General features: G+C 44.2%; 1 protein-coding gene across 4 annotated transcripts in view; it reads right to left on the minus strand.

Annotated features, from left to right (window-relative positions):
* The window catches only part of NBEAL2 (neurobeachin like 2), a 1,179,347-nt gene that overhangs the window by 438,329 nt on the left and 716,137 nt on the right, over window positions 1-24,881 (minus strand). For all 4 annotated transcript variants that reach the window (XM_069645798.1, XM_069645800.1, XM_069645799.1 and 1 more), the window contains 3 exons: window positions 22,579-22,738; window positions 7,772-7,874; window positions 6,462-6,615 (listed from right to left, as the gene is read on the minus strand). In XM_069645798.1, coding sequence (XP_069501899.1) covers window positions 6,462-6,615; window positions 7,772-7,874; window positions 22,579-22,738 — 417 coding nt within the window. The remainder of the gene's footprint in view (window positions 1-6,461; window positions 6,616-7,771; window positions 7,875-22,578; window positions 22,739-24,881) is intronic.

The raw sequence follows: 24,881 nt of genomic DNA on the forward strand, positions 1-24,881 counted from the left end.
TCAATCCCTTCTTTTTGTGCTGTTCCTCAAGTGCCTTAATCTCCCTTTCCAATTTCTCCTCCGCCTCTATCCGTCGTCCTCTAAGCCTCTTGGATGCCTCTACAAAGAACCCCTTCATGTGCTGCTTAAAAGCATCTCATCTCTCCCCGAGGTTACCCTCCTTCCCTAAATTCCCGTATTTCATTCTCCACCTGCTGCCACACCTCATGGTCCCTAAGGAGATATTTCTCCAGCCTCCAGTCCCACACCCCTCTCCGGATATTACCTCCTTAATCGGCGCATGGTCCGAGAGTGTCATGAGACCAATACGTATGCCACTGGCTGCCTGCACTACACCCTGTGTCGCCATTACATAGTCTATCCTCGAATATGTCTTGTGGACATGAGAGTAGCAAGTGTAATCTCTCTCTTGAGGGTGTCTCCCCCTCCACACGTCACAGAGCACTTCTTCCCCAATCCTGTTCACCAGTTGCCTGGACATTGACCCCGGTGCATGTCCTCTGAGCCCCCCCCTGATCTATCCAACACGGGATCAGTCGTCAGGTTAAAATCCCCCACTATGATCACTTCGCCGAAGTTCCTGAGGTCCTCCAAGAATCCTCCCAGAAATAACTCTTTGGTTGGGAGTGTACACTGATGCCCATGTGTATGGCAGCCCCCTCACACTCCCTTTTACCATCAAATACCTCCCTTCTACATCCCGCCTAATTATGGGTGCTTCAACTTTACTATATTAGGATCAGCACCCCGGCACGTTTGGAGCCCGCCGTTGCGTGGTATTGCAGCGCATAGTTCCTGCTGTGTATGCGTCCCTCAACAAGTGCTTTTCCTGGAGACAGACTATCTCCGGCCCCTCCTTCTCTAGTTCTCTTAATATTACTACCATCTTTTGGGGCTGTTCAGCCCCCTTACATTCCATGTTCTTAGTTTATACATCCCGCTTTAAGTGAATGCCCCTCTATTTTCTCTGGCACTGTCAATGCCCTCTGTTTTGCTGAGCCATTACCGCCGCCCCCTTCCCCACCTGTCAGACTGGTTATGAATTCCCACTTTATAACAATCCCTGGATCCTCATATAGGTTTGCGACGTGGTCCCTCCTGATGACCCGTGCATGAAGTCACCCCCCCGCTTGTGCCCCCCCCCTATTCTCATCGACCAGGCTAAATTCTAGTCCATATGGTATAAAAACTGAGTGTCCATTCTTTCACGCTGTTTCTCCTCATGTCTTCCGCGTCTTTTTCAACGTCCAGTCCTGTATGCCGGGTCGTACCGCAGACGTTGTTGCCACTTGGTGGTCTTCACTGTCTTCTCTTCCCGTCTCCTTTGCGGTCATCGCCAGGGCCCTCAACCCGTCTCCCACCCGGCTGACTGTCTTTTCCTCGTTGCCCAAACAAAACTGGATCCGCATCGAGTAGAGCAACCTGTATCTTAGCTTCCTCTTGTTAAGTTCCTCTGTCAGTGGTCTGAAGGCGCGCCTCTTCGCTAACGTAAATTGGGACAGGTCTTTGTCTATCAGTACTTCGTGCCCTCTCACCCCGATCTTGCCCTTTGCTCAGGTCGCCCCCGTTAGCTGCGCCTTGTCCTTTTAGTTATGCATCTTGACTACAATGTCTCGGGGTCGCGCCCCGGGGTCCATTTTCCTGCTTCCCATTGTCTAGGCCGCATCCTCTCCCTCCAGCTCTTTCAATATTTCCCTTAGGCAGGCCTCTATATCAAAGTCCTCCACTCCTGCCCCCAGGTTCTTGATCCGGATGTTGTCTCTTCTTGACCTATTTTCAATGTCCTAGCACTTCTCCAGTGCTCGCAGCTGCTCTTCCGTTTCCCTCATTTGCCGCGTCCGCTCGGGCTCTTTCTCACCCAGCTCTGTTAGACGCTCCTCCATCTCTGCCACCCTCTCCCCCAACGAGTCAATGTCTCTTCTATTACTGGTGATGGCCTGAGAGAGCTCTTCTCCCTTGAATTTGGCCAGCGCTGCTAACAGTTCCTCCTTGGTGAGAGCCATTTCGCCTGTGTTTTGTTCCACCCGATAGCCAAACGGAAGCTTCGTTTGTACGTGTCCCTTGGTGCGCCCTTCTTGCTCCCGTTCAGCCAGATTGAGGTTTTTCTTTTTTGGTCCCATCAGCATCACTTCCTCCACTGCTGCCATTTCCTTCTCCCAGGGCCTGGGTGTTCCTTTTGCACCAGCCCATTCGATGTGCACCTCTTCTGCGAAAGGCGTGGTCTTGCGGTGCATCCCTGTCTTTGCCGATTTTCCCCCCTCTGTCCTCCGTCCCATGCAGGCCTTTGTACTGTCCTTTTCCCACAGCCGCACGTGTGCTTTCCATTGCCACTGGTTCGCTGGTAATCAAGCTCTTCCCTCCTCAGAATCCTAGAGGTTTGCGCATGTTTCCGAGGTCCCTGGTATCCCCTTGTAGCCTGACCGTGGGGCCACACTTCTGCCTCTACTGGTCTTTGGGGTCTCTCCCCCCTCGCTGGGCCTATCTGTCGCACCACCGGCTGCTCCGTTCTCATATCCCCCCCCCCTGCTCCTGAGGGTGTTGGGAGACTCCCAGCCCTCCTGTTCGTCAGCCCAAACCTGTCCATCAGGCTGTGCCCCTGTCACCCCCTCACCCCTTATTTGGGTTAGTCCACTATTCAGTCGTATTCACTTCTTATGCAAAGTGGTTTGTTAGTGCCCCCTGCTCTCCCCTCAGGCCGTCGCTTTCTTCTCCTTATAGTTCCCTCAGACTCTCATACGGGCTTCTCCTTGTGGCTCCTTCAGTCTCTTTCCCGCCGAGGTGTAATTTCCAAGCAGGCTCCCAGTTCAGGCCGGTTAGCCCGTGCGCCACCCCAGCTTCCAGGCGCTCTTAGCGGGACTCTTAGCAGCCACACTCCTCCCTCCCGTGACCGTTACCTGGTGTTTCAATGGCTCTGCTTCCTCCCTCTCTCCTCTCCCACGGGTCTTCCAGCCTCCTGGGGCTCTCCTGCGTATCTCCCCGCTCGCTCCTCCTATTTCCTGTTACGCAGTTCTTCTTCTCGGCTGCCTCTTCCCTTGTTGCCGAGCCGTGCAAGCAAAAAAAGTTAACTTGACAGATTGTTGCCATTGTTAATTGAAGGCATATTTTAGGTTACTAGTTTTCAAAGCTACAAATGTTGAATGGTAACTGAGGGATCAGAAATGTGAGGTGGACAACTTTGTAAAGATTTTACAAAAGATGCCATTTTATTAACTCAAAAGGTTGGATAAATGCCTCACTATCCCTATCCTGGCGAGGATTTCCTGGCCTAAAATAAACTAAAGGAAACACGCTAACAAAAGATTCATGTCCCTCACACTTCTACATACAACTTCACAATTCAAAAAGGTAACATATGGCAGTTCAAAACCAACAAATAGAACCGGTATGTTTACATCATAATAACACTGTCTCCTTACGCTCTGTGTGAATTCTCCTTCCACCATATTCAAGCAAGATTCTGTTCTACAGTTCCAAAGGAATAAGGAAATCTTGCCTCAAAACAAAGTTCTAAATGCAGTTCTTCAGATTCCAACTTGACAACAAAAGATCCAGTACTTCAGAATTGTTCAACAAGGCTTTTCCTCTTCCACTTGTGACACAAAGAATTCTAAAAAATCTTATACAGGATTAACAGAAATAGTCTTTCTCATGATTATTCTGAAAAACGTACTTGCTCTGACAATGTTAGGTACTTCTGCAGCAGTTTATACAACACTTGCTTCGGCAATGTAAGTATGTCAGGATGATTCTGTAATATTTCACAAAAACAACTCGGTGGTTCTTCTTTACGACTTTTCACCACCACATCAAAGTACTCCAACTTCAACCTGGTTCACTCACCTGCCAGGCCTACTACAAAGTCCTCTGACCTGGTGTACTCTCCTGCCAGGCCAGATTAAACTACTTAATACAAGTACTTCTGTGGTAAAGGTTAGCTTCAAACAAATTAGCAATGTCTCTTGCTTCACAACATGGAGTGGTGCTGTTTGTTATACCCTTGTGATTGCCTCACGCAATACAGGTTAAGCTCAGCTCCTTCTGAATGCCTTCTATCAGAAGGGTAGCCTTCACGCCACTCTTGTTTCCCCACTTCTGTATTAACCAAATACTTAAATTATTCTGTCTCACTCCGACTGTTCTTTGGCTTTGGCTATGCAGGTTTACGATATTTCCTCTTATGAGCTTCTTCAAATATGGGCAATAGCTTTTACACACATTTCGATTCTCATTTGGCCCTCTTGGCTTTAAACTTGCCTTGTTATAGTTCTCTTTTGGCTTTGGCAATAGTGGTTTGTATTGGTTTCTGAAACATTCTTGCCACCTCTTGTTGCTGGCCTTCAATCTGACCCACATACATATACTCACATCCTTCTGGTCTGGTGATTAAACTCTTATTATTCCACTTGCTTCTTTTTAAGTCAGCTTGGTTTACAAAATAATTATCTGGCTGCTTTATGTCTGTTCAGTTTTCGAAAACACATTTTATTTTTTAATTTCACTCTGCCTGTATTGTTTCTAATGTTAAGGCACCCAGACTTGGCAAGCGAGCGGGGTCACAATCTCTTAGTGAACTCACCGGATCTGGCATGTGCATACGCTTGCATCGCTGTTTTCAGTTCCTCTACTTCTGCTGCTTCTTGTGGTCCAGCAACCTGCTTCCTTCAGTCTTCTGCTGCCTACGCTACTTGAACAAGGATCTCTCTCTGCTCCAGAGGCACTCCGGTGCTCGCCTGCCATTGTATCGCGGGGAAAAATGTACGCTTCCCACTGTGCGACCACTGCAATTAATGCTTCTAGAGGAAAAAACCTTATCAGGACCGGAAACTACTCGGCAGTGGTCCTGGCGTCTCCTTTCTCCTCCAGATTCTACTTCTGCTGCAACATGGAGAGTTCACAACTACTCCACCTCCTACTGCTGCTTTCCTCCTTTTCCTTCCTTACGGCCTGCACCTGAAGGGGGCCTTTTAAGCCTCCCAGTTTCCCTCATGTCCTAAGTCGGTCATGTCTACGAATAAGCTGTGCTTTGCAGTTTTATGCCTCTTCAGCCCTCTTCTTCATCCTAGTACTTGAGGAGTGTGGGACTTGGAGTACACAATGCAAAAACAGCTTTTCCCATAGGAATATTAATACTATACACATTTCTTTCCTAATTATATTCCCCAAAAGGAAGATCATAAGGCTTAAATGAAAAATCTGGCTTTTCAGGGAATTGAAGATCTTCACAGTCTAAATTGGTATTATTTACATACTCCTCTTTACCATTCCTCTGGCAGTCATGGGAAATTTCACTTCTATGAATTTCCATGGTTTTAAAAAGGGTTTCATTCCTCTCAATGTACAAGTGGTTAAACATGTTTTCACCCACCTTTAGATAATCAACTAGGGAAGTTAAAAGCTCTCTTTGACAACAAACCATTACATACATTTCCTTCTGTAAAGAAGGTAAATATTGCGTCCCACCTGACTGAGTCCTCCTGTTCCCTTGGGGCCCTTCTGCTCCCAGGTGACCCTTCCGGCTAATCCCACTCCCAGGGTCAGGATCTGCAAGCATCTGCCTTTCCGGGCCACCTGGGAGGAGACTTTAGGTAGGGTTTTTGTGAGGACTGCGCAGTATTCATCACAAACTCCAGCAGAAGGCAGTGCTGTGATTGAGAAACCTGTCAGTGGAGCCTTAATCACTTGCCAGGACTGATTCACTGTACACAGACATCACCCTTTCCTCCTCTGACCTGGAGCAAGGGATGTAGCTGGCCTTGAAATCTGGGAATCAAAGCTAAACAAAGGTATCATATTTTTAAGACTGCTTACTTTAAAAAAAAGTTTTAATTGAACAGTATTTCCCTCTGGCTACTATGCTATACCTCGGACCAATTTACACGCTTCAATGATTTCAGAGGTTAACATGCAAATTAATATTTAATCGTCCCTTTGAAATATGTGCTCCCACCCCCCAGTTGGGTTGTGTCTCTGACAAATCAATGAATTAACCTTGTTTGGTTGCATGAGGCAAATTTGCCCTTCTTCTATGCATTTGGATTTCGCAGTTGGGAATAAAGAGACTTCCATAAGATTGCAGAGTGTCACTGGTGATGGAGGCGAGACCAAACTGAAGCATTCATATTTCAAATGCAGTGCCCTTAATTGATATCTATTTGGCACCAAGGCTTGAGTTAAGCCCATTGAAGCAACATTAAAGAGGCAATCTAGTGAACATACAATAAAGATGTACTCATCCAATCCTGGATCATCGGCAATAGGGATCCGAGAAAGTCCTTTGTTAAAGTTTTTTGACCTATTGCAATATTATTCATAAAATTAACTCTAACACAGCCTCTGCCACCATTTCCCTCAGTGTACTAATGTGCATAGCTTTCAGTCAAATTCTGCTGAATAAGAGCTGTGACATGCAGCACTGTAGGCATTAATTCATTCAACCACCCCGTCCTCATGTAAGCATATACCTGGTCCTCGTCGTTCACTGCTGTCAGGTAGCTCAAGGTGCATTGCAGCTCTTCGGCGGAGAAGTTTTTGGAGAGGAAGTCTTTCACCAGGCTGAAGAGGGACGTCTGCACAGTCTTCACGTCGTCAGCTGTGATCGGATTTTCCTTGGTGGCCCTGAAAGAACAGAGAAGAGTCCTTCACTTTCCCTACAACACCTCTTTGATTACCATCAAGGAAAGAAAGCGGAACATGCTGTCTCACATCAAACTAAAAAAACCTACATGTCTCCCTTTGAAAAAGTAAGTGTTCCCCCTACAAATACCAAGTGTTGACCAGGGGAGCGTGTCCAATAAAGAAGTCTTTGGCTGGAAATATTTTTCGCCCACCCAATCATCTTACATTGCTGCTTCTTTTTCAATGAATGCATATGAATTAAAACTGCTTGGAGGCTGAGTCAGGAAGTACCCATTAAAACAAAAAACTGTTTTACATGGCAAAACCCCAGGTGTCAATCAGGGCATGGTTCAATCATGGCATTACATATAACCTATTACCCATGCCATAAAATCAGACATGACGTCTCCCAGAACCCTACACATAGTCTTGTAAGCATTGAACAGCTAGTGTGAGATTATTACTTTCAAGCACAGGTGTTCCATGAACATGCCTCAGACTCTTGTTGCACTATTATAATGACCCTCTGGGAATGGCAACTTAACGGCTATCTCTTATTTCGTCTCTCCCTCAATCATCTCTGAAACACCAAGACACTTCCATTTCTGGAATGAAGTCCAAATCACTTTTCTACCTATATATTTGGACGTTCACCTTTTTGTTTTCTACCTGTACATATGAAAAATGGACTATCATACATAAAAGTTAGGAGGGGTCCCAACAGGCCAATGTCTCGGACAGAATGGTAGGGCTGAGGCAGAATGCTTTGTGTTAGAAAGGTCCCTCTGCCTCTACCATTATTAGAGGTTAAATGTGGGACCACTTCTTTAAAAGCTGTTGAAAGACCTCTGCCTAGCTACCATTTCAATTAAGACAGTGTCGAACGAAGAATTCATTTGTATGATTAATTTGTTGCATTTTGTGTGAAAAGTTTTAATTTTAAACTGTTAAACTCTATTTCACAATAAATAAACAAAATAGCATTACTACGCACTGCACACTCTGCCTGGTTTGATGTGGGACTCTTGTTCTTTGCCTGGCCAAGACGACACAGCTCCATAATCCGACTGACATATGCACGCACAAAGCTGAAGTTTAAAACTGCCTAGCCTGAAGGAAAATACTATGGGAATCCTTCATAGTGGTTTCGACTCACCCATAGTGCTTCCTCATGGAGTCCAGTATATACTGCACCCCATATTTTTTCCGAATCTTTTGCTTGTGGTCCTTGATGATGGAAGAGAGATACTGGATGTGACCTGGAGAAGAAAGCATCAAGATGTCTATGATAAAGAGGTGGTTGGAAATGAGAAGTGATGTTCAGGCGCCCAAATCGGTTATCGTATACCATTTCCACAAATGTGGATCAAAATAACCATGTTCTGATTGAGTGTGGGTAGGGGCGTAATTGAGATAGCTGCGCATAAGCAAACCCCACACAAAATGCTCATCATGCATGCACAGAAAAATTGCTTGGTACTGTGGTAGGACAGAAGAAGGAGACCGACTCTGATTAGACATTTCACTAGTAAGTTTATTAAATAATATGAATAAAGCCCATCTTTCCCTATTCTACAAGGCATCCCTGCCTAAGAAAACTAGTTAAGGTGTGCGTCAGTCATCTGTGAATGTCTACAACTGAAACTGTCCACCTTCCAACTCTAACCTAACTGACCCTACCACTATTCTTACCAACTTAAAGTCAGGAGAATGTCTCTCTTCTCCTGAGATTGGTTGACTTCTCTCAGCTATTTTTCAATGAAGGAGCTTCAGCGAGTCTCTAGTGATCACTTATCAGTTGTTACAGTTCAGTTATGATCACAGACCTTTGGTTCTTTCTTGTACCCTCCTATTAGGATTGATCCCTTTCCCCTTGACTGGAAACTTAACCAACAATTGGTTCTACCTTCTGTTTTATTCCTTAGCTTCTTGAATACATCATAGTCTTTATTTTCCCTCTACCCTTTCTTCGGGAAGTTTCTTTACAAAGTTCCACTTGTTCTCCGGTTTCTCTTCTTATAGCCTGTTCTTGTTTTTCCCTTATTCTTTCTTGGTATGAAAGATCATGAATTGGGTTATTCTCAGAGTATTTCTCTTTCACTTCTCTTTGTACTGGCTGTACCGTCCTCCTCTCTAGACTGGGACTAGTAGGAGTATTCCAACAATTATTCTGGTTTATTCTTGTTATATTATCTATCTCTCTGGACTGTGATGAGTGTGTGCATTCCAATAATGATTCTCATTCACTCTCGTTATATTTTCTCTCTATTGACTGTGACAAGTCTGAGCAATCCAATAATGATTTTCATAACCTCCTCCAGGTCTCCCATTATCCCTGTTACCTCTCGTGTTTAGGGATAACGTCACCAGCGTTCTCGTTTGTTGAGGATGGCTCCCTTTCCTCTCTCTCTGGCGCCTCACATCTTCTTGCCCGCTTCCGGTTTCTATGGTACCGGCTTCTCTGGAGTCTGCTGGGGCAGTATGACTTTGGTATCTTTATGAGGGTCTGCCGTTGACCACAATCTCCCTGTGGTAGCGTCCCCAACTCCTGGTTAGCTTTGTTACGCCACGCGTCTGGCTTCTGCTCTCTTGACTCTCCTGCTGCCAATGGTAGCATGCATGTCACCTCTCGGTCTTCTCTGACTGCAGTACGCTGTGCGCTTCACCTCTGCTGCTCTCCAGAGTTGGCGTGTCTCTCTTTGAAACTTGCGGGCTCCCTGTTTATTTTCCCAGGCTCCTCCCCTTTACAGATTGATGTAGCCGTGGGGCTTCCCCTGTGCAAGTAGCTGTTCCTTTTCGTCTTTCAGTTGCAGATTCTCATCTCATCTACATGTCTTTCGTCTCAAAAGAATTGGAGCTTAAAAGGAGGTTTTAAACTTCATGCTGGCAATAACACATATGGGCCTCTTCTTCACAGATATTATCAGGAAGGTTAAACACTGTTACTTTGGCAGGTCCTTTAGGGAGTTCTTGCCCACAAAGGGGGAGTTTCTCCCGGGGAGGTCCCACTTTCCTCTTCCCCCAGGGAGGGCATTGAAGAGCCGGCTCACACCCCTAGCCTCACGGGGGGTCGGGGGGCCTTGGGGAGAAGGGACGAATTACCACGATTCATCACAGTACCCAAGAGTGAAGGCTAAAGCTAGCTATTTTTGTCTGTATTTTTGATTAGACTCTTCAAACATATTCAGAGTTTGGGAAGATTCACATACGCCACAGTTCTTTAGAGAAAAAAAATCTGGAGCTAATCCGAGGCAAACTGACAGTAAAACTAGCTTGATAACAGGATTGGAAAAGCGTTTGGCTATCAGCTAGCAAAAGATAATCCACTTCCCAGGTTTCAAAAACTTCACGATTGCATGGTTCTGTGATGCCAACATTTACATTTTTAATGTCATTCTATAATTCCTCCAGTCTTTGCTCTTGACTACCAACTTGTTTTTCAACCACTTCCATCCCTTTTCCCCTTCACCACAAAGCATATTTTGATCTCGTCTTACAAGAAGTAAATTTCTCAAGGTGTTGGGTAACCTGAAAGAAACTGAATTCAATGCCCCCTGTACATTTGGGGTAAATTACAAAAGTCATTAAAAATTGAGGTTTGTTCGTTCCTACTTAAAAGAGTAGGCCTATCATAGCAGCCTGCTCTCCGCTCTGCCTGGTGGCAATGGGTCAGCCAACGCATACATAGATATACAAATTAGTACACAAGAGCTGTAATCGAAAACTTGTTCCATTCCTTCTTTCAAATGGTTTCAAAATTAACATTTCTCATTACTTAAATGAAAGAGAAAAGTGTTCCTTTAAACTAATCAAGGAAATACCAAGGCACTCCTAAGGGAAAAACTCCCTTACAATCAAATGGTTCTGTATATATAATTAAATAAGTCTGAAAGACAAACAGAAAAACAAAAACACCATTCAATAGATGCCGTTCACCGGTATTCAATAAACAAAGATATTTCTTTTAATAGAAATAAATATTCAAAATGTTTCAAAAAGAGCTATTCAAAACAAGTACAAGGGTTAATAAACACCATAATAGGGAATATGGAGGGAATATTCAAACACACAAGCACACCGATTATAAAAAATATTTTGTATGTCAATTTAAATTAATTGAGTTCCCACAGGACTGATCCCATAAGTTTGAATCTGAGGTATTGTATGCAGAGTCGGGATTCCTGTTCTAACTATGCGTTTTGGGATATTAATCTCCCATCTTCAGGTGAATGGAGCTCACTCACATCCTGTAATTCGAATTATAAATATGAATGGGACCTTGCTCTAAATCATAATGTAAGTGCGAATAATTCTGATATTAAGCATCTAATAGGGATGTACTAACCTTGTTGTGTTCAGGTTGTATATAAAACACACCTAATTCAATTACTGTTGCCACTTCTGAGCCTCAAGTATCAATGAGCTAATAAGAAAAATTGAGAATATAGAATAATCTAAATCTCACTGAATGTTAATATATCAAATCAGTTCAAGGCAATTTGTCACTGCACTTCACTGTATTGGACATGATAGTGGAAATGACTCACTGTTCTTAGCTCCCAATAGTTGTCAGTTGATGGAAACTGAAATATGAAATAAAGGTTGATGGTCATGAACTCAAATAAAACCAGCAAACATTCCCTTCCCCACAGGGATAAAAGGTGGAGCACAAGACAAGCAAGGCGGACTGCACGACGTGAGCGCTAACCCAGCACGGCAGTTCAAGAGGAGGCAAAAGATGGCAAATACTGAGAGGGTGACAAGGAGAGAAGTAACCTTGCCCTTTCCAATCAAGGCCTGTGAAACCTATGCAGATGGAAACATAAGACTGAACAATAGCCAGCGTGTGTTGCAACAGATGACTATGGTATGCAAGACCCTCCTCTGCTGATAACCAAGCCGGGGAAGGACACTGGATAAAGAAAGGCAAGCAGTTCATCACAGCCAGTGAGTCGAGGGAAAATTGTTAAGAAACCGAACTGTCTTGAACGAAAAGTAGCCAATGGCTAATCTGAGCGCTGAAAGACTTAAAGATACGAATGATGAAAGAGGAGGACAACAAGCAACAGAGAAGTCCCGCACCATGTGGCTGCGCAGGCAGGAAACTTGAGCGATTACCCGATGGTAGAAACTATCGGAACCAGAAGCCCTTGGGAAGAGGTGAAAATAGGTCAAAGTGGTCATGCAGAGTTCTTGTAAAATCCTCTGTACCATCGAAAGTCTTTGACCTACAGATGATTGAGAAGCAAAGGGTAATTAATCTGGCTTGGGGAAATGAGCACATGAACAGTGTGTGGTCAAAGTTGGCAAGAGTGAACATGGAAGAGGGAAGCCGAAAAACGGGAACGAAGCCTGAAGTACTGTTTAAAAAGACATTAAGACTTGTGAATGTAACAGGTATTGGAAGACCAGGAGAAGTGAATTGTCCCCCTTCTCAAGTGCGTCATAGCCCGGTCAAGGGAGATCCAGGGGTGAAATGCTATCACCTAAAGTTCATTGAGAAAGGAACTGTTCAATTGATTGGTTGAATACAATAAATGAGGGGTCGGACCCCGAAAGAGGGGGACCCAGGGGTGAAGCCATCACCCAACGTGAACTGTGGAAAATACCTTTGTGTTTGTTTGTTGAGAGTATCAGGCCTCGCAGGCAAGAGACTTTTCATTATAAAGAAACTTAACCATCGAAGAACCTGATAGCTGATACAGAACTGTGGGCTGGTGCTGAGAAACTCGAGTGTGTGCTGTGCTCCAATGTCCCACCTTGTTCCGTGCTGAAAAAACACGGGGAAGGGAGAACCCTGGCAATAACATCCTGAATTATTATTTGAGAACACTTCTTTCTTTATTGAAACCCTATCCCACACTCCTATGATTAGTTGTAAGGACTTGGCAATAGGTTTTTCTTAGTTTCGGCCCTTTTATTTTGACACAACGCCACTAGCCCTGCCTTATTTTTCATTTGACGGTCAACGTTTGCTCCCATCTTAGATTTAGGTTAGGTGTTTTTCCGCCCTGCATTCATTGTTCAATAAACACCATAAACACCCTTGAACTGTGATCACTTGTGTCTGTCTTTACTGTTGTCACCATGAGTCCTTACAGCAGTCAGCAGTTTGGTAAAATAGTCTTAGTGAGAGACTAACTATAAGTTAGTTAGAATTGTATCTTTAAGCGGCTGTAAGGGTGCAGAAGTAAGGCTTGGACACAAATGTGACATACTTTTGGCCACAAACTTTTATCAACCAGTAAAAGGGTTCGAACAACAACCTCTCTGTCCATTAGGCTAAGAGGGGTTTCCCTTCTTCAAAGAAATCAAAGGAAAACATCAGGATGCCACATAAATAGTCAGTCAATGTTGTGTTCAAAACCCCTAATTCCTATACTATTAACTTAAATCTAATTTGCAAGGATGCTACATTCTCAACGAATGTGATGCAGTTCTTTGCCAACAGAAAGTTCCCAACGTCTCATGTTGTCAATAAACACATGTTGCTTATCCACAATGTGATGTTCCAATGACCAGGAATTAGCCGCTTTCCCCTGAGACTGCAGAGTTTGAAACATGCGTTATGACAACAGCTTGGTTTACTCTCCTGCCAAGCATATGTTTCTTTCGTGTCTGTCTCTTTTGCTCTCAGGGTCCCAGACCCTCTCATTCTGCTTGTCATGCATGTTCCCTGGCATTCCCGGACCTCTAGCCCTCCTCGGTCTGGCCGTGTACCTGTGTGCTTGGTTCGTGTCTTCCGAACAGCTAGACATCAGCGTGAGGCTCCAGTAGCATTGGGGGGGCCTTGACTCGTCAGTTGAAGCTTTGTGGATTTCTACGTCTCTCTCGGGATGCCTCTTCTCGATGCAGCAACTCCTGTGATCCCGGGACGCCCAGAGTGTTATTCAGGCAGTGAGCCACATAGTTCTCACATCTTGGTCTATGCGTGGCCCTTCTCCCTCCTCCATGCATGGCATTCTTCTCTGCCGTTCGGCGTACCTGGCAGATCCTCTCAGGAGGGTGGATCTCCTTCACCCAGTTTCCCTCTATTTTGTATTGCTTTGGTCCAATCGGGTACAGCGGAAAACTAGACTGCTCACAACAATTGCCTGGAGTAATTCCTTCTCCTTCTTCCCAGTACTTGCATTAAGAATGCATGGAAGGCAGTTTGATCATCTTGAGCCTTAGTCATGTTTATTGTATTAGGTTGGCTGACTATACAATAAAAGATTGTGCCACTGGTTGGAATGAGGGAAGGAGGGTTTGGCTTTTGCAAAGAGAGGGGGTGTAACAAAGCGGAGGTATACTGTGTTCTCAGGGGATTGTCGTCCCTAATCTGATCAGGGGCTTCCATTTCCCAGAGTGTGCGGTTCATTTGAGCAGACCGTAACTGAGCGCATTTCATCATCTCTGTGGCCCAGCGTGTTTCAGAGATTTTCTGGGGGGCCTGGCTTTGGACTGGCACAGAGATTGACCCATCAAGCAACGCAGGTCTCATGATGTGAGTGCATTCAGGAATTCAGAAGTAAACTGCCAGACACCGGACGTGGCACAGGAGAGGACAGGTCAGGGAGTTCCTACTACACGAACAAGCACATGTTTAGAAATGCAGTGGTGAGATTTTTCAGAGCCTGTGACAGTGTGGAAGCAGCAAGCGATGTGCACTGAATGTGACTCACGTTTGACAGTAAGAAAAACCGGTCAGAGCAACACTGGAGCCACAGGAGAGTAAGAGCAATTTGTTAAAAGAGTAAAGACTCAGTAACTGCACGTCAAGTGACATGCATTCTAGGAAATATAAGTTAAAACTGCCACAATATTAGGCCTTGCAAATTATAAAATATCCCACTAAATCTGTATGGCAAGTTCCTTAGTTTACATACTCAACCTAAGAGAAATGCACTTGCCCCAAGGTGACTGGTGACAAAATATTTACCAGTACTTTTTGTAAAAAGGTGCGTGTCGCCATAAGTACACTTCATATTTGGTGCAATGCTGTCAAGCATGCACAGTGAAATTTGTATGTGCCATTTACTGCAAACAAAGTGCGTTTGCAGTAAATGAAAAATATAAATTTCTAACATCCCCCTACTCATCAGCAAGGTCGAATAGCATGCAAACGGTGCTTACCCTTCCTAGAAACTACTCACCAATACTAATGGGCTAGTAGATTTTGCGAGTCCTGAATATGGACAAATTGTTTTAACAAGTACAACATGTGACATAAGTTTAAATAGATTTATTCCTTTAAATATTTATTAGGGAACAACATTAAACTTCAAGATTTTAATTAGCGGCAAGAAACAACTCACAAGAGTTCCTTTCTGCATCACATGAACTTTTCCTCAAGGTACTAGCTGAGGAAGCACATGCACTTTGATGATGAAAGGGGGGAAAATATATTAGACATAAGGAAGTCCAGAGAAACAAAACACACCGATGTGGTTATTCTTTTAACAGGTGTTCAGCAAGTCAGAAGAAACTGAACCTGTGTATTTTTTATTTGATCCACTTCCGCTTACTCTTCGGGATGAACAGTCCTCATAAGAACTCTGATTCTGGGGGCAGAGCACCTCGACGTGAACAGTGGGGTTCAGCAGCTCCCACTGAGGATAGGGTATGGACCAGAGTGTATGAAAGGCCCAAGTGGAATTTCTGTCTGTGATGTAATGGACCCCACTGGGTTTTCCCTGGGTGCCTTAGGGGAAGTTATGCATGATTTAAGACAGGAGTGGCGGGCCACAAGGAATAAGAATATCACCTTGGGAGAACGAGTGACAGAGTTGGGCCAGAATGTGGATAGGTTACAGAGTCAGCAAACTCTGTTACTGCCAGACATAGAATTGGATTTGGAACCTCTTGAGTTGCCTAGGGAGGAGAATTTGAGTTCTTCATGTAAGAGGCCAGCAGAGGTTTTACAGTGAGGAGTTAAAGAAGTTAGGCGACCATGTCAACTCCACTAGCGGGACCCGAATGTTTCAGAGGTGACCCAAATCAATACACAGTATTTTGGACACAGTGTGAGTTACATTTTCTGTGTAGGCATGAGGCCTTCCCTTAGAGGTTTCTAAAATAGAATTTGTTCTTTCGCATTTGACTGGGGAACCAGCGGCAGCGTCAGTGTTGTTGGCAAGTCAGGGTAGTCCTAGTTCGATGTAAAGAAGAGTTTGGGAGAATGTTTGATCGACGTAAGGTATCACTGGGGTTGATGGTGAACATTTGGACATAAAACAAGGGAAATAGAGAGTTGGTAACTTACATTATGCAGTACAAGTCTTTGATTTTAGAAAGTGGCTTGTGTAAGGAAAGCATGGTATCAACAGTTAGACAGACACAAGTGGTGGAAAAACGCCTATCTAATCCGAAATCTACAGATAGCAGCAAGCTACGGCCATCAAATAATAATAACGCAGTCATAGGGGTGTCTTGTCAAAATAAAAGTGCCTATACTAATAAACCTATTGCCAATCCTTACCTCCAAGTACAAATAGTGTGGGAAACAATGTTGTGAAAAAGAAAGAGGTTCTCACAAAATGATATGTCAGAATGTTCAGGCCGTTGGCCTCCCTTGCCCACATTTTCAGCATGGGATACGACGGTTCACTTGAGCTTAGCACAGTCTCTGGCTTCTCTAGCACGAGCATACAGTTCAATCATTAGCATCAGGGGCTTCTGCGCCCAAGTCTCTGTCTTTCACAGTCTCTTCATTCAGAGGGCCTGTTGCGACAAAACAAATGAAAAGTTATCTTCCTCTTTCAAACTTTCACAAGTGTTCAATTTCTTAGGCTTCTCAGCCGGGCTCAGATCCTTTTAATACAATGTTTGTACGATATTTTTTCTTGGGTGACTCGCGGTTCACCACGGATGCCCCTCAGCCGGGCTCAGATCCCTTTAAGAAAATTAGACTCCCTCAGCCGGGTTCGGACACTTTCACATGAAAATTCTTAACACAAACTTGCTTTAACAAAAGGTTCTTAGCTGATCTCCCTCCGCCGGGCTCGAACAAACTTCCTCTACTTTGTTTATATTCTTACTATCGAAGACTTTCGAATGTGCCCAGGTTTTTGCTTAACCCGTGGCAGGACAACTTCGATTTCACAATTCCTTTTCTTGTAACATTTGCCAGTTGGATACCTAACAGAGACTTTCAAATGAGTACCCACGTGGTGCCGCACCACTTTGTCTACGGTATTGTATCTTTGCTTCAAAGTTCAATCACTCAACTACTGTTTATTCTTGTTCGCGTTGCTTGCCACATACTCTTCATACACTGTTCTCTTCATTTTTCATTATGCAATGTCGCCGCTTGGAAACCTGGCTTCAACACAGACCGGCCTGGTATCTGTCTCCCCAAACTCACCGGCTGTGCTGACTTCACTGGCGCTGCTTTGTTGTAGGAGCCAAGGACAGTACTATGGCGGCAAACGATTCTCCCTGCTTTGATTATCGACGCAGGAGAGTCCCGGGTACCTCAGACACAATCCAGGTTTCTTCAACTTTGTCTTACGTTGCTTATACTTGAAGGTTCATGAAAGTAACAGTCTTTCGCTGAAAAGGTCAAGGGCACTTCCCTCCTTGCAACCCTATTCGGTCTTGCCATCTTTCGTCTCATATTAAACTGCCACCTTGGAACTGCTGCTTCCTCGTGTGCTTTGCCTTGCTCAGTGTACTTTCGTGCTCTGCCTTTTATCCGTGTCGGGAAGTGTGATGGAAGTCAGGTGTGTGTAATGATCTATAATTGCCTGACCATTGTATTAGGACAGGTCAGGTATAAGGCTCGGATGTTAGTCCGTTTTCTCTCACAGTGAGCTGTCCGTGAGAAAGTGCTTGTGTCGGAAAAGGGGGTGGATGGTTGAGTTCCTAAGTATCCTACCTGGTAGGATGGGGTAAAGAAGTTGCAGGGAAGGGGATACAGCGTCTCGCCATCCGGTGTCCCACTTCCACTCCCTAGGAACCCTCACCCAGGAGATCGTCCCGCACTGATCCACCCCCAGAAACTGGATCAAAAAGTGATGACCATGTCCTGGCCACCTGGATGACAGATCCCCCGGGGACTAGCGAGTGAGACAACTTCAGGTTTTCTCACACTTGTCAGAAGAGAAAAGAGCCTCCTTAGTTTCGTTTATTTGCTTATATAGCGCACCTAGCCCATAGGTATATGGGCGATTTTACTAGTAAAAACAACAAAAGCTACATACATGTTATTCAGACCTCTTATTGCAGAGGTGAAACATAAGGATACAGTGTACTGTATAGAGTGTCTATAGAAGGTTAAGAGACAGAATTAAGCACGCTCTGACAGTAATAGTTGACCGACCCACCATATGTGATGAATTAATTAACCTAGCTATGCAGCTAGATTTCCGATTGGAAGAGCAAAGGTCAGAACGCAAGAAAATGTTTCCAGACAATAAATCAGTGGTAAGGTTTGAGGGATCGAAGGTGGATCAGCATAGTTTTGAGTTCAGCAGCTCCACAGCAGTAAGAGTACCAGAGAGTAAAGCTAGAGGTCCCATTACTAAGGAGGAGAGACAGAAAAGAGTCAAGGAAGATTTATGTATTTATTGTGGAAAGGAAGGCCACTTTATTTAGATTTCCATGAAGAACAAATAATCCAATAGCACATGGGTTCCAAAATGATACTGATTTGAATTCAACACAAAAATATTCTTGCTATATTGTCATGTATTGCCATCATGAACATATCCATTAAATCATCTCAAGCTACTATAACAAGATACCCAGTGCCCATAGATCAACAAGATATAATACACAAACACAAACTACATAGACTGAACAGGACAAATCACAAACGAACATACATGCCTGTACACAACAAACCACCAAATAGACAACAACCACATGTTCAAAGACATTTTTTAAAGGAGTGCCCAAGGATTTCTTGCAGGTTTCAACAATCAAGTGGCAGATCACAGCAAGTGGAAAACTCAATTCAAACTACAGTGCCTCATATAACAGTAAACGTATCCTTATTTACAGATGAGAGTTTGAAAGGATCAGGGCCAGCCATGATCGATTCTAGGGCAACTGGGAATTTTATGGATTGGAGTTTGGCTAAAATTGCTAGGCATTCCTCTTATACCAAAGGGAAAAGGAGATCACGAGGGATGCCTGCAGAACGGGGTGAAGCACAATAACCCCATGAACATTGTGTTGACAAGAGTGAACCCGATGGAGGGAGGTACACAGTGGAATGTTTAAAAAGACATTGAGATTTGTGAATGCAACAAATGAAATCTTTTCAATCAAAGCCGTATTGAACCCGACGGAGGGAGACCGACATTCGAGAGGGGTTAGAGCCCGGAAGAGGGCGATCCAGGGGTGAAAGCAATCACCCAATGTATATACGGAAAAGGAACTTTTGTTTTGGTATTTTGAACACATCAGGTCCTCGGAGGCAAGAGACATTTTGTAGAAAATAGAAAGGTCCTGATACCAGAGAAAGGAACTGCAGGCTCGTGCTGGGGAAGCCAGAGAGTGTGCTGTGCTCAAAGGCCCTGCCTTGTCCCGTGCTAAGCACCTGAGGAAGGGAGACCCAGCCATACCATCCTGACTTATCATTTGGTGAACACTTGTTTCTTTTCTTGAGAACATTATCCACACTATTTTGTAATTTAGCAGTAAGGATTAGAAATAGTTATTTTTGAGTATAGGCCCTTTTTATTTGACCCAACGCCACGAGGACTGCCTTATTAATATTTGATGGTCGTAGCTTGCTCCCATCCTAGATTTAAGTTTAGATTAGGTGTTTTTTCCAACCCATTTATCAAGTTTAATATACACCCTTGAACTGTGATCACTTGTGTCCGGCTTTACTGTTGCCACCATGAGTTCCTTATAAAGTGCAAATCACCAAGTGGTGTTAAGCTTTGTCTGAAATGTTATCTACTAGCTAGTCAAGTAACCTGGGTCCTTCTATAGTATTTGGCCATTTGGGTGCATGTGTATTTCTTGTTGGATGTTTATTATAATATTAGACAGTCCTTTGTTTGTCCTGTATTTACAGTATTTTGCACTGGTTAGTTTTGGTGCTATGAAACGTTTTAGCATTTGCCTGTGCCTAATAAATATGTCACTACTGCTATGATTTACTACCACTGCAAATTTTAACCATACGGCCTTCCTCTGAAGCATGTAGAATTTGGTGCTTTGACATGTTTACCTCTGGGAGAGACAGGCACCTAAGTAGAAGCCCTGCAGCCTATGTATAGGTGTGCGTTTCTTGGCCCTTCACGTAGGGCTTAGGGAAATCTTCCAAATACAAACTTTCTGAAAATTAAGTCGCTTCAAACTTGGAAATGTAAAACTGAACAAAAATAATATTTGGACCAGTCATTGGAGGAGATTCCCATCAAAGCATCGAATGTATCCTAAAATATTAGGTTTGCAGTCACTGACCAAATTGTCTTCCATCCCTTTTCTGCCAATAACTCGCTTATGAAATTGGTTGAATGATCTTCTTATACTTTGTGATTGAACAGAGTATTTATTGGTGCTTTCAATGTTGATAATTTCTAGGTGCCACAAAAATAAATCTGACTTCCGGTGCTAACAGCCACAATGCTCCCCCTTTTCTGTGTCCTGTTCTCTGCATTTCCACAGCAAGTGTTTTATATAAGTTGTAACTTTTATGTGGTGTGGCAAAAAACCCAGACAAAATTTTGTCTGCTCCATTTCAGACTTCTAAGCTCAAAGTGACATTTTCAGAATTTGTGTATTGGGAGAAGTTTCCTAAGCCTTATGTGAAGTGCAAAGAAACACACACCTACACATAGGCTGCGAGGCTTCTCCTTACATTTAATGTATGTGTTAATTATTTGAATACAAATCTACGCCAATTAGGACAGGAAATGCCGATCCCACCCATGTCCTACTATTCACAGATGAAATGGTGGTCATCTCTGATAGGAAATATTTTCTTTTTGCTGCCTTCTACCCATAGACTTCTATGGGACAACCTTTCTTTTAGTTTTGTTTAGACTCGGTCCTGACTTTTTTGGAGCTCAGTGAAGCCTTTTGCTTTAATTCCCTTGTCTTTTTGCTTATTCTTCTGTGGAAACATACCAGTACTAGGAGACTATGGGCCTCATTCTGAGTGCGGCAGTCCGGAAACAAGGGCGCCGGTAAACTTACCCTTGTTTCCGGGTCGCCACACTACGAGTCTGCCTGCAGTGGCTGTAGCACCCAGCAGGCCTGACTCTGCCAGGCACTTCGGCCCCGGTAGGTAGAGTCGTCACAGAAGCACTGGCAACGTTAGCAGTGCTTCCGTCTCCCCACTCTCATGGAGTCCTATGGGACTCCACAGGAATGGGGAGTTACCGAATCTGCTGCCTGACTTCCCGCTCCCCCGCGACTTGTAATGTCACAGTGGTACTGGGAAGTCAGGCGGCGGATTCAGTGTTTCCGGGGTCGGCGGCAACCCACCGGTGGCTCTGGCGGTTTGTCGCCTACCTCGGAATGAGGCCTTAAGTCTCTCTTTGTGAATTTCTGGTATTGTTATAATTGCCCACATCACCTTATCACCTTAAAGCGAAGTGTGGTTGGGATATTTTGTATCCTTATAATGTTTTCGATAATGCCTTTTTGGGTACTTTTACAATGTTCCAAGGATGAGCTGGAGGCAGCAGATATTTTTCTACCGTGTTTTATACTTTTTACTCACACTTTTGCATTTACTGCAAAGACCTACTAAAGGTGTCTACCACCCTCATTTGTATAGCGCCTTTCAGCATGGGCATGGTCCCAACGTGTTGTAGGTTGAAAGCCCGCTGATGGACCGAAGTATGGGAAAGTAAGAAGGTGATACAATGCATGTATGCATAGCCTTTAAAGGCTATGTTGGCTTGGCCGAGTACTTGCTAGCCACCCATGTCTAATTGGCATTTATATGGGTGGAGAGGTGTACACTAGGGAAATAAGCTGGAGGGTGTGTACACGAGAATAGACTGTTGTGTGTAGCTACATAGACCGTTATGTGTGTAGCTAAAGTTCGAATAGTTTGCTGTGAAAAGTAGCTACATTCTTATGGGAGACGTATTGTGCATTGTGTGATTCGAGTTGTATGTGAACGCGGATGCGTGCAGGAGTGTGGCTGCACCTTTAGCCATTTCCAAAAGGGCGCAGCGCAAGAGGAAAAATGCATTGGTTATAATCAAATGAAAGCCTAGAATTGGTACATTCGGCAAAATTCTAAAACATGGGTTGATAAATTATGGTCGATATGTTCAGCATGCTTCCTGCTATCATTAAGTGGTTACATTCAAGATCCCACTTAACCGTAAAGGCAGCATTCTGCCCACACCTGCATTCCCTGTAGTGGAACCCATTCTACGATCGCCTAGAATACATAACATGGACTTGAGTAAGTGCAGCACCCAGGTCAACTGCACAACCCTTCCAAGTGCTATAGAATGGCTATCACAAGAGATCCTTTGGTGCAAAGGCTACAGCCTGTGCACTATAATGGCTTCCCTCACAAAATCCTCAGAGCAACACCCAAGTCGCTCTCCTGAATTATTCCAAGTGCAACACAATGGCCAACCGCACAAGTCTTCGAAGTTTAACAAACATGTTGGCTATTCACAGTGCAAAAAACCTTGGCTAAACTTATAGCTTATCTAAGAGCAGAAGCAATTGCCATCTTTCTAATGATGTGATTCAACACGTTGGCCACCCACAGAAATACCTCCAGTGCGATACATTGCCATCCCCCCAAAATCCATCTATGTGCAATACGTTCTCCCCCTCACCCCCCATAATACATCTAGGTGCAAAATACATTTAAGTACAATATGTAGACATAATGTGCATCACTCTATAAAAATGTTCCTAAAATATTTCTGATATGCGAGAAACACGCATTGAAGACATAGTGCACTGGAACCCTGGCCGGTAGGCATATAAACAGGTGAGATTGGAAATCTGCAAAAACAGAACCACAGAAGGAGCAAGGGTTACCTAGCCGCACTGCAAAGTCACTGTTGCTCCAGATGCCGAAGTCGAAAAGCAGGTGTTGGTACATAAGATGCAACAGCAAGGCATTCCCCTCGGAGGCCACCTGGTCCATCAGCATTTGGGAAGCCATCAGCACATTCATGTCCACCATTAGACTGGAAACCTGTGGGAAACAAAAGAGTAATGGGCCAAAGTTGACATCTGGAGCATTCTGTATTCTGAAATCCCCAACACATTAATGCCACTTTAGAAAATATTCCTGAACCAACCAATGGAGACCAGCAGAATGATCCAACAGATCCACCCACTGTTTGTAAATGAGCTGCTGCAGACCCATCATTGCACCTAAAATAGTTCTAGACAAAAACATCGAGGCAAGCAAACATAGCGAACTTTGTTTCCACCAGCATCTGAAATTGGGGGAAAACAACTTCCCACACTTCATGAACTAGCTGGAGTGTTTAATTCTTCCAAACATTTAAAATATGTTCAAACACATTAATATTCCAGTGTTGGGAAAGATTTCGTTTCGGCTGCTTTCCCTCTATAGACACCAATGGGACTCCCGAATGTGTTATTGTTTGTAAACTGTTCTGATTTATTGAGGCAAGTGAAGCCTTTTTACTTCCCTTGACTTGCTAAGCTTATCTGTTTTGGGGGCGCTGATCAGTACCTATGACTGAGCGAAGGAGAAATCTGTTCTCCATTGTAACTTCAGTGTTTATTATTCCCTGCAAACATCACCTTACTGTGAAGTGGGGTAGGGACACTGTTTCCCTATAAATGTATAACTTTATTATTTGTAACTTTGTGGTTACTTGCATGATCTGTCCAAGAAGGGCTGATGGCAACTGATACTTTCCTATCGTTTTTATTTTTATTGTCTTGTGCACTTATGCATTTTACCACTTAATGCCACATAGAGAACCATATGCTCTAAAATGGCTGTGCCAGAAGATTTTTGCCTATCATTTGGCCATCTTGTTTTTTGCCCTTCCTGGCCTCACAGATCGGTACTTGCCATATATGCCAAGTCCTTTTTCCAGGGAAAGCTCCAGCTTTCCTGTGCAAAGCAGTGGTATGTGTTAGTGGCCGCAATCCACATCCATGCCAATGTGTGTCTGTTGCTGGGCAGATGTGGTGGCCAGAGGCTGTCCAGGATAGGACAGTCGCTACCAGTTTGAATGTTGCAGATCCTTACCATTGGTCATCTCTGGGCGACTTCAGCTCGAATCCAGGATTAAAGGATTCCTCCTGCAGCCATTCAGCAGATTTTCGTTAGAGCCAAAACTCCTATGAAGAGGAGCATTCTGCTGAAGAACTGTAATACATCGGTGGAAATCAGCCAGCATTTCTTTATTGAACCGTCACGGCGAAGCCCTGATCCATTGCTGATTTCCAGAAGGCCTTCATCAGTGTTTTGACCCATGGATCAGTCAGAAGAACCAGTCACAACCCCTGGCTGAGGACACTGCCCTTGGAAGCCTTCGAAAGCACCTCAGAAACAGACTGTGGGCTGACCAACTTCTTTCTGGGATACCTCGCTTCATCGGTTGTCATCCCCAGTTGAGCCTCAGGACGCAACGTACGAAATAAGAGTCCTTCCCTAACTCAAAGAAGGGCCTAGCAGGGCCAGTTTCTTTGTTTCTGGCACACAGGTCGACTTTTGACATTTCTTCAAAGAGACCATTGCTGATCACAGTCTGCATTGTGTCCTACGGGGTCTCCCTGAGGTCGCCGTCCGAATGGTGGTCCTCTATTCAGTCTAGTAGAGGTGTCCAAATTGTCCAGTGTTGAGAACCGATCCATCAGAACCCGGAACCGCCACGAGCCAGACCCAAAACAATGCTGAAAGCGACCACTGGACCTGAGGCCCTTGGACTTCCTTCATTGAAACCAAGGCACGAGAAAAGGAGGCCAAGTGTTAAGATGGATTTTTAGAATCTGGCCTGGTGGACAGATTTTAGGAGGCCACCCTAGTTATGGTGAACAGGGAACTCAGAGTTCAGCCCAAACGCAACAAAGGTAGAGTGGAGAGCTGTCAAGGCTTAGTCTCAGGAGAGCGTGAGCGTGGTCAGGGCCCTCAATGAGTCCACACAGAATGAGAGACAATAGTTCAGCTTAGACAGTCAGTTATAAAACTAGTTATTTATTTTAGACCATTGGAACACACTGAAACATGACGTTAGCAGGTAGTATTATCACAACACTCTATAATACAAATATATACAATCACAGTATGTTCACTTAACAAACGTCATCAAATAACACAACCAAGCAATGCAGGCAAGTAAAGCAGATGCAGT

This window comes from Ambystoma mexicanum, chromosome 2p (genome assembly GCF_040938575.1).
Source record: "Ambystoma mexicanum isolate Mex_15411 chromosome 2p, UKY_AmexF1_1, whole genome shotgun sequence".
In the NCBI taxonomy this organism is placed as follows: domain Eukaryota; kingdom Metazoa; phylum Chordata; class Amphibia; order Caudata; family Ambystomatidae; genus Ambystoma; species Ambystoma mexicanum.